Source organism: Pleuronectes platessa, chromosome 20 (genome assembly GCF_947347685.1).
Source record: "Pleuronectes platessa chromosome 20, fPlePla1.1, whole genome shotgun sequence".
Lineage (NCBI taxonomy): Eukaryota > Metazoa > Chordata > Actinopteri > Pleuronectiformes > Pleuronectidae > Pleuronectes > Pleuronectes platessa.
In genome coordinates, this window is record NC_070645.1 from 14946260 (window position 1) to 14957156 (window position 10897).

General features: G+C 43.7%; 1 protein-coding gene across 1 annotated transcript; it reads right to left on the reverse strand.

Moving 5' to 3' along the window:
* Positions 1-238: 238 nt before the first annotated feature.
* pcolce2b (procollagen C-endopeptidase enhancer 2b) lies at positions 239-9153 on the reverse strand. Its single transcript, XM_053412683.1, has 9 exons — positions 8982-9153; positions 8604-8712; positions 8026-8281; positions 6132-6256; positions 5408-5544; positions 5144-5307; positions 4174-4257; positions 1680-1847; positions 239-1302 (listed from the first exon to the last, which is right to left on the reverse strand). The coding sequence occupies exons 1-9, from the start codon at positions 9122-9124 to the stop codon at positions 1172-1174; spliced, it is 1317 nt and encodes a 438-aa protein (XP_053268658.1). The 5' UTR covers positions 9125-9153; the 3' UTR covers positions 239-1171.
* Between the last annotated feature and the right edge of the window lie 1744 nt (positions 9154-10897).

The window sequence follows — 10897 nt, forward strand, 5'->3', positions numbered from 1 at the left end:
GGGGATTTGATGGCTGATGCATTTTTCTGAATGCCGATCCTGCTTTTGAGACTACTCCCCTTGAAAACTGATTACTGGCCTTAAAGCCAGAACACTGGCAGCTGTTCAGCAAACTGTCCAACGGTCCGCTCCACGTGAGAGTCACATTACGAGCTCCTGATCCATTCCCAGGCTTTACAGATTATATTTGTCTGGATCGATCTCCGTCTCTCGCGCAAAAAACTGCAAAGCAAAGTCGAACGTTTCAGGAGTTTTTTTATTTGGGCAAATGAGAACAACAAAATATAAATAATATTCACAGACTTTTTCATATGAAAATATTTCTCATTTCATACCTCTTCCTTTAAAAAAACGATGACAGCTGAGTACGTGATGTGTGCTAATGGTGGAGCTTTGCAACTGTAAACAAACTAAAGAAAAGAGCTTTAGCTAAAAAGGTTCTTGTTTCACATCAAACCGGAATGAAAATCGATTTTATTTTTAAAGAATCAGGTATATATTAAATATTGCACTTAAATCACCACATTTTAAACTTCCTACCCCTCCCCATTAAAAATGAACACCGCTATTGAACGGACAACAATCAGCTGCAATGAATCACCTTTGGATACAAGTCAGGCTTATTATTAAGCCAGGTATTGTTGTTAAATCAAGAACACACTACAGCCTGAAAAGGAAAAATTAATTATGAATTGATTTGAACTTAATGGAGCCATCATACTAGTTCAGAACATTTTAAATAATCTGATAGATAAACATGAGTCTGTGAATTTCTATACACCCTATTCTGGGCTCCTGGCTGCAGTGTATGACAGGAATGTGACTATGCAGATTATGAGTATGAACAGGCAGCCAATAGGGAGCTAGATTGGAGCTGATTACCAAATTTGCTGAAGTTGCAAAAGAGACAAACTGATGTTTCTTAAATTGAGAAAGTTCTTAATGTTTTCTTGTTTATTCCAAAACCACAGCAAAATTAACAAATAGACAAATCAGAGCTCCGTTTTACTCTTTGTGCCGGCAGCTCTGCATCCAGATTCAGTGTTGTTTTTTGTTGCCTGTGTTTGTGTTGTTGAGACGGAGGTTTGTTGTTTAATTAATAATTGTTTCCATCCACGGCTGAGCCCCGGGCACACACCGGTCCAGTGGAGATCCTCAGAGCTGGTGCAGCTCAGCAGTGCTTGTTCTTCAGGACGTTGAGCACCTTCTGGTTCTTGGTCTTGAACGCCATGACGAAGTGCTGCGGGGCGATCTTCCCGCGGCCGTCCTCGTCCACCTGGCCCATGAAGACGTAGTTCAAGCCTGGTGAGGTCACACAAAACAAACCTGAATGCAGTGGCGGGAACGGCAGAGACATTCAGGGAGGCCAAACATCAGAATCTCCATGCGGCACGTGTATACTATATGTTTATATGCGTTCATATAAACATATAGGAATGTGTCATCGACAGTGAGTTCTTCTGCTCACCTCACACTTTGGGGGCGAGCGCTATCGGAGTGTGACGGCACAGCAGAGGAGGCAAACTCAGAGCCGTGGGTTTTTCAAAACAACCAAACCAGGAAGCGCACGGGGATTTTCATCATTTAGATAACGACCAGTTTTTTTGCAGCAGTGATTTCATACATCAGGGGGCACATTCTCCAGAGCACTGGGCCAATTTAATTTCACCAGCACTTACCTCTTCTGACAAATGGGCACTTCTTGCACAGGATAATGATCTTGGTGCTCATGGTCTTTCCTGCCTGCTGGATGGCCAGGCTGCCTTCTTTATACACGTTGATGATGGAGACTGTGGCGTACATGCTTCCTTCTCTCATCACCGCCGTAATAACAGTGCCGGTTATTACTGTCAAACAAGAAGGTGAGGAAAAATAAAAGACACAGACGTATTAAGGTTAACTGTACACCTGGGAAATGTGAAAATATGTGTGAGGTATGAATTTAAATCAATGTTTCAACATCAGAGAAAAGAGACTGAAATTTGAATTGTGGAATTTAACGTCCACACAGGTGTAACAGGGCATCTGCTACTTCATCATACTGTGCATTAATTCTCATCTTTGAATTGCAGCCTGTCAGGAAAAGATGTCAAAGTGAATTAAGTGCATTGCCTCTCCACAGTTTGCTCCCAGGCTTTCATCGCTCCTTTTATGACCTTTTTATGGCTCCTTCATTTAACCCATGAGCGAACAGCCTCTTCTCAAAAACCCACAAAATAAAACATTGAGTTTTCCGTCCACTGAGACTCTTTAGATGTAAGACTTAAGGTGAGAGCTTTCTGTGATGAAACCAAAGTTAAACGTGTGACTTCTAATCGTCAAGCATTATGTAATTTTAAGTCACTGTGACCTTTGATCTTTAAAATCAGTTCGTCTTTGAGTCCAAATGACAACCAGACGAGGTGGGGAAAGGATTCTTCAAACAGCGAAGAGTTGTGAGGTCGCCTTAACCTTTGACCAGCAAAATCAGTTCATCTTTGCGTGCAAGTTAACACTTGTACAAACTTTGAAAACATTCTCTCAAGCTGTTTCTGACATGTTGCGTTCAGACAGACACAAAGAAATGTGTTTTGTAAGGTCCCAGTGACCTTTGACCTCCAAAATCAGTAAGTCAGAGTGAATGTTTGTACTAAATGTGAAAGGCTTCCCTGGAGGCGTGCCTGAGATATCATGTTCACAAGGCAAAATAAAGGTGCTTTGTGAGGTCACAGCCCTTTAACCAGCACCAAATCCAATCAGTTCATTCGTGAGTCGGAGTGTTTGAACCAAATTTCAAGGAAACTCCCTCCATGCACTCTTAAGATATCGTATTCACCAAAGTGGGACTGATGGACGCACAACCAGCAAACATGGAGCCATACAAAAAGTAAAACAGGAGATCTGAAAAGTTGGAATTTAAGAAATGGTTTTACAGCTTAATCGATCGGCATCGAGACTTGAACCCCACAGTTCTCCATGTGTCTGCCCTGTGCGGTAAAAATATGCGAAGGGATACGTTTTCAGTTATTTCCTCTTCAGACTGACGGGGTCTCCTGAAAGTACAAAACAATACAGTTTTATTGTTTGAACCTGATGACCACGGCGGAGACCGGACATTTAGTGGAGATAGCAGAGCCAGGAGGAATCTGATCTCATTCAGCACGAACTGGAATCTGTACACGGATGGTAGCAATGTGTCTGGACCTCATGGTCAGCTTCATTTCCCGTCAGAGATGAGACTGTCCAGAGATCTGCCTGTTTCATTAATGTCTTTTTTTTGTTTTCATTTAACTGTTGCTCGTTCTTACATACAACCAGTGAACTGCTTTGGACAATTCAAAATCCATATATCACACTATTAGATTCAGCAACACCACAGCCATGACTGACTGGACAGATCGCCAATGTAGCGCAGGAGCAACATATAGAAACAAACAACCATTTACATTAGCAGAATTTAGAGTTTCTTATAAACCTGACCCCGATCTGCATGTCTTTTAATTGTGGTATGAAGCCAGAGTCGCGGGGAGGTCTTGTAAACTCCACTGTGGATTAGACAAACTACTTTCAGCTCTCGATACTGAAATGTGAAGTAACATCGTGTGCCGATTACGCCACCACATCACATGAGCTAATTTAAAAAAAAAAAGAGAATTCCACATTGCCTTTCCTTTCCTTGGCCCGTGATGCAAATCCAGGCGGAGCTCTTTGGAACGCCAGCCTAACGCATGTGGTAAACATCTCCGGGAGGAAAACATCAGAGAGCGCGAGATTAGCAAACGGAGGCCGAGCCCGAATCAACACGGTCATTTATCAACAGTTTGCCCACAGTCAGAGGCTTGAGAGAGTGTTTGTGTGTGTGTGTGTTTACACTGGAGGCAACTGTGTCCTACTGTACACACTCCCTCACTTCCTGGCGGGCTATCAAGGAAGTCTTTGAGATGCGCGGCAGAGGGAAAACAAGAGGTGCAAAGATAGTGACACACGATCAGGACTGTAAACGGCTTGTTGGGGGGGGGTCTGGTGCTAATGTGGGTTCTGCTGACGTCACAACCTGGGAGGGGCTGCAGGGCTCAGGGTCAGACTGTGTGAGATCAGAGCATGTGTTGAATAATCAGGGAGAGAATCCGGAGCGTATATCAGTGACTTTCTACGCGGCTCAAATCATTTTGCAACAAGCTGTGATGTTCTTACCAAAATTGCTGGAGCAGTAATTAGTCTCGAGCGTTCCCCGTCTTTTGCATTTCTGCTGGCACAGGGCGACGGAGTACTTCAGAGCTGCGGAGACACACACACACACACACACACACACACACACACACACACACACACAAATTCAATCTCTGTAATCGTACCTTCCACTGGAACCATATGTCAGACTCTGTTGCATCTGTTTTTCTACAGTGGGTTTATTTACAGTCTCAGCCTCGGAGACGTTGTACAGTTTGTAAAATAGCGAGACACAGAGAACATCTGTTTTTTTAGAGTTAGACATTTTATAGAATCCATGAAAGAAAGAAATGTCTGAATATTATTCGAGGAGATGAGCCAACCAGAGAGCGGCATCACGTGCAGGGAGGTGCCAAAGTACCCTGGCTTGAGCGAGGGAAAGAACAACAGCGTGTGTGGATGCGAGTCGGAAAAATGAGCCGGGATTGTGGGTGCAGACACACAACCACACTGTGGATGGACTCAGTGTGTTTGAACACGTGCTGTCTTTGGCTGAGTCTATATTGGGATGTACAGTGTGTTTGCACGGAGGAGAATGATGCAGCACAACTGCAGGTTTGCGTAGAAGAAATCCACAGTTTGTTTTACCACTTTTTAACAATTTCATGTTAACGTGAATATAGTACTTTTAAGCTACTTGTTAAGATGTAGTAAAAAGAAGGTCTGATTCAGATTTCCAAATTAAAAGCAGTATAAAAGAGCATTGAAGGAGTTAATTGCAATTATGTTCTATTTTTACTTAAGTACAAGTCATTTATTGTGAGTCTTGCCCAGATCTGCTATCAGAAACAGATTACAGACCAGCCCTCCTGTATTTAAAACATAAGATAAACTCCAGTAGACCACAGACATTATCGTCACGTAGCTTCATCAACAAATAGACAGATGTGAGAAATCCTCTAGAGGTTCTTATTGGATGAAAGTGGCTACCTACGTATGGGCCTGGTGGTGGTGGGCTGCGTGGTGGTGGTGGCTGGTGCCATGGTGGTGGAGAACTTCTTGGGTCTGAACTTGTAGTGTCCGATGAAGCCGTCTGCGGTTAGACTGAGATCCGACAGGAACTGGATCAGGAGCTGGTTCCCCTCGGAGAACACCGGGCTGCAGGGAAACACAACCAGACGACCAGACTGAGGGTCAAACTTGAGAGGAGATCACAGAACGGTGAAGATAAAATCCTCGGCATGCCCGGGTCACCTACGCCGGGGGGCTGTCTCCACAGTATTTGCCGATCCTCTTGGCGTCGTTGATTTCCGCCCCGTTGAAAATGGAGACGTGGTCGTAGCGGCAGTAGTTGTCTCTTTCCACATCGAACTTCTCAAACTTGACTTCAATAATCTGCAGCAAGAGACGCATTACAAGTAAAAATCCTCTTTCAACCACCACAGGCTTGTAACACAGCCCATCATCAGACCACGGCATTTGATTAAAGGCTACTCAGCATTTGTGGGATGATGTAGTCTACAACCCTTTCTACGCTGAGCTGTGGGTAATGTATTATGCATGTGTGATGCTCCATTTCTACATGCCTCGTTCAACCGCAAAACTTTTCTCTTGCAAAATTTAATACCACAACTAAAACTGAACTTTTGCACTTGACATTTAGATATTATATCTCCCTTTACTTTGAAACATGAAGATAAATCTAGACACAGTAGAGCACACATCGCTGCCAAGGCCCAACAATCTCCTTAAATTCAATTGAGCTGCACCAAATTTCACACACTCATAGATATCAGTCCCCAAAAATAGGCCTGATTTATTCAGATGCTTTAATTATTCCCTGGAAGTCGTGATATAACAGGTTCTTCCGTGACCTTGACTTCATCCTTTCACCAAGTTTTGTGGTCATCCGTAATACTGCTAACAAACAAACAAACAAACATACATTTCTAGACGGAGGTGCTAATAGTAAAAGTTCTGACCTGGTTCTTTGGTGCCACTAAGTGCCAGGAACAGGTGACTCCCGCTGGGTAGTCCTTTTCAGGCCAGTTGGGCGTTTTGAAAGACCCAGAGGGTTTATCCAGTCTGCCTCCACAGTACTGTTCCCCTGCAGAGAAATGACGGATGTTAAATCTTGGATCATCATCATCAGGCTTGTGATTGGACGATAGTTTGGCAATTTCTCATTCCTGTTGCTTGGAGGAAATGACTTTACAATCCTGTTGGTAAACCGCATGTTCGTGAAGTCTGGTTTAAAAAGGCCGCACTTGTTGCTTTCTTTGTTATTACACAAACCATAAAAACTAAGTCACTCCTGCAAAGAGTGCAGTTTAAAAAAAGACGAAATGTTTCCAGGGCTATCAGAGTTCAGCGCGATAACCACATGCACTGTTTACACTGTCAGAGAAGAGAATCTCTAAGGGCATGATTTCTCTGTAACATACAATTTAGTTGATGTTTCCTTTCAAACATGTCTTAAGAAGTATAATCTCGTACTTTCCCAGAAATAGACCAGTAACAAACAGAGGATGTGTTGTCCTGAGCAGTTTTGACAACGCTCAGAGACAGAAGAGCAACAACTTATCTTTTAAATCCATTGTGTCAGAGCCGGACAGGCTGGTTAACAGACATTGTCCATTACAGCTGTCAGGTGTCTGGGTACAGGGACCCAGCCATTAGAATTCTAGAAAAATCAGCCGAGAGGAAACGTCTAATTCAACTCTGTGATGCCTCCGACCGGAGAGAAACACTGATGCGCTCCAGCAACAAAATAAATCTGTGAGAAATTCCACATCAGAATGTGAGAAGTGTTGGGCTGTTTCTCTCTCTCTGTCCACATGCGGAAGAGTGAAACTAGTAGCTTTGTCTCAGACAGAAGAAAAACCCAAGGGTCCATGGTGACATCGAGAAAGAAAAACTTTAGTCTCTTTTGTTTCCCTTTTTCTGTGCATGCCTTGAAAGTGACTCACAGAATTATGAAATAGCTGAGCTTCACTTGAGGATGTACATTTCATTCAGTGAAATCCTTAGAGAGGTTCCAAACACCGATAGTAGCATCTGAAATGCCACCGATGCTTCCGAAACTTTTTGGTAGCAAATCTATATAATCCGATACCATGTCGTAGTAGGTAGTAAGTAGTCAGTAGTCAGTAGTCAGCAGTCAGCAGTCAGTAGTCAGTAGTCAGTAGTCAGCAGTCAGCAGTCAGTAGTCAGTAGTCAGCAGTCAGTAGTCAGTAGTCAGCAGTCAGTAGTCAGTAGTCAGTAGTCAGTAGTCAGCAGTCAGTAGTCAGCAGTCACTAGTTAGTTTCCAACGGTTTAAACTAATCTTTTCAAAAATCCTGTCTGGAAAATCCAACAAGTTAGTGGAGACCTGTTCCATATGCTAGACTTCTGTTTCGAGGGGTGTTTTTGCATTCCCATAGATTGATTTATTTGTGTTATTATATCGCATTATATACTGAAATAAGTTTAACTGGCATTCATTCCTTATATATATTCACTTTTCAAAGGGTAGATTCTGAGCAAGACCACACAACATAGAGGGTTAGTAGCTAGCAAATGTTACATTACGATAAATCAGATCAATCTTTTTTAAATGCACCGGTACTCGGTATATGCAATAGACAAGGGAAAAACTGTATTGGAACAATTGGAGCTAGATACCATGCACTGACCTCAATCAGGCAACAACCTTGTTAATCTGCTCTATTAACCAAGACCCTCAGCTCAAACACACACACTCCCAGGCCACTTTTAAATCCCTTTATGGGGGTAAAGTCATGACCCACACTAAATCCCACGAGGCTCCGTCTCACACCCTTGAGCTACTCTCATGCCAAGAGCACTCTCCCTGCCTCTCCCACGTTTCTCGCCTACCTCTCTCATGCGGATGTGCAGCAGAGAAAACAGCCAGGAAGCCGCTGCCGGCCGTGTTGGCATCAGACACCATCTGCAGGACCATCTTGTTGCCCGCCGAGACCAGGGCGCCTGGCTTGAAGGTCCCACAGAAGCGGCCGAGCCTCTGGCCGCTGGGATGCCCGCTGTAAACATCCACGTAGTCGTAGCGGCACAGGTTGTCACTCTCCAGGTCGATGAAGCGGAAGGACAGGACCACCACCTTGCCCTCAGGGACCTGGTTGGGAAATCACAGAGAGCATGGAGAGAGGAGTGAGGGAACACCTTCAACACTAGTGATGAAAGTTGTTGAGTGATAAAACTACAGGTAAACAAACACCTTCAATCAGATAGTTTGGTGTTGTTACTTAAATCATGTGCAACAATGTTTTCTGCATGATTAAACCTGACTGATGATTAAAAACAAACTGTGGCTGTGGTTGAGTATTTATAGAAGGAAGTTGGGGGTTTGGTGAATGTGAAAGGGTTTGAGAAAAGCCTGGTGTCAATCATTTTCTGTGATATATAAGACCAACAGGTGAATATGAAAGTGCACTCACTGTGATTCTCCACACACACTTGGTGTTAGGGGGGTAAACTCCTGGGTACCCCTGGCTCCCAATCACTCCAGAGTCCCCAGTGACGTTTCCTCCGCACGTGAAGATTGGTCTGTGGGAGGAATGGAGAGAAAATTACTGTTTTATATTTCCCAAATGTGTTTTTAAAACAGTAAACATGTAAAAAAATATCAAGGATGGACTGTGGTTGATTTAATTCCTCCGCCAATGCACCATGCGTCAGTCCAGGCAACACTGCAGAATATTCCTCTTAATTTAACTCCAGCTTCTCCACACACAGGAGGACCCACGACACCTGGCGCACTGACATAAATAATAACAACAATTGGAAAAAAAGGTATGTAAATAAAATAGGTGTACCTCCGCTGGGTCTGCGCGCAGACCTGTGTCAGGAGCAGGAGACTCCATGCGCAAAGCCCGCTGCACGTCCTCCACATGGTTGGCTTCGCGGAGCAGGCGCCTGCCGCTGCTCGCCTGTTTTCGCCCCGTGGCACGACTGGCATTGTGCTGCTGAGTGCTCCTGCAGCCAGGAGGTCCGGCGGGGAGTTTCAGGGACTGGGAGCTGGAGCAGATGAATATAGCGTTTGTTCTGCGTGGTTGGAGGGAGGTAGGGAGGGAGGGAGGTGGAGAGGGAGGGAGGGAGGGAGCACAGGATGAGGCATACCCCCCCCAAAAAATAAAAAAAATAAAACGCTTGGAGGGTGAAGGGTCCTCCTGAATTAGTTTCTTGGAGCACCTGGCCACGATGGCATGAATTAACTTGACTTGAAGAAGCCATGGCTGAACTTTGGCATTCCAGTCCAACAGGGTGCCATGTCTACCCTGCGTGTGGCACAGACTTCGTAAGTAGCTCGTGCAAAGTGTCTGCAGTGCGCAGACAGGACGCAGTGGCCAGATGAGTAGGGACAGAGGACAGCTGTGGTCTGTTCTCGTGGAGGAATGTGGATCCATACACCAGCTGACTACACATGATATAAAATATGTGTGTTTGGATAGCTGCAGGCTGTTATGCTGTATGAAGTGCACCGGTGACAAGAGGCCGTGGGGGGCTGCTGGAGAGCGGTGGAGAGCGAGGGCGCCACCTGCTGGGAAAGGGAACAGGTCAAGTTTTGTTTGTCATATGCAAGTTAACACAGGGTCGACGGTACAATGAAAAGTGTTGAGACAAGAAGAGACCAGCTCAGCAGTACTTACAGTTAAATATAAGCAAGCTAGAAAGAGCTTACTATTAAAAAAAGTCAAATAGAATACAAAACTAAAACTATACACAGTCAGAGGTGCTTATTAGGACACATTTCATTCTAGCTCATTGTAAAGTTTATTAACCAGTAATATTGTTGACTATATAATTGTGTAGCTATTCAGTCAGCTACAACTCCACTGTGACAATCTGTCAATCTGTTCCAATATATTTATATCCGTCATTTTCTCTTGTCTCTTTTCACCTTGATACAGTAAAGGCTATAATCACAGTTTGTCCTTTCAGGCAGCACATAGGTCTAAACTGAGTTAATGTCAGCAGGGAGAGCACTGACCACTGTCATAGACTAACTGTTGTAGTCTGATTTCTGAATTGAAAACCTTACTTAGTAAATTATGACAAAATTGTAATAACAGAAACAGTCTGTAATATTTTTAAAGCACTTTCTAAATAAAGACAGAGTTCGTGTTTGTCTGATGGATTTTATTAATTGGTGAAAAAGCAGCCATGTGCAGTAATATGGAAAATTGTGGATGTCACACAGAGTCTTCTATGTCATCCAAGGAGCGTTTTTAATTTAGGAGAGCCAGATTCCAAGACACTCCCACAACCACTGATCATGTGGAACAAAGTCTAGGTCTTCAGAATCCAGACGAATTGATCATCTGTCTCTTCCTGTTCTTCATACAGCATCTGTATGACCATTTCAACCAACCCTGATTCTAAAATGATTGCGACCTGCCATACCAAGAGTCTGGATAAAGAAAAGCAAATTTTCAAATGCATATCAATCAGTCTACTAAGTAGATAATGTTATATTTCGACTTTTATTTTGTGGATCTAGCTATCTATGGTTAGCTAGTGTGAAATGAAGGGTAAGTGTTCCCCAGTGAATACATCAGAATCAGAGAATCTGTATGTTTGCACATACGGGAAATTGCTTTGGTGTCGTTCGTTGGTGCACTCAACATAAAACAACAATATAAAAACAACTATATATAACAAAATATATACAGTACCAGAGTTATGGACACGTGCGTGCTAAGGTGCAGAGATTGCTGTATGGGTCATTGTT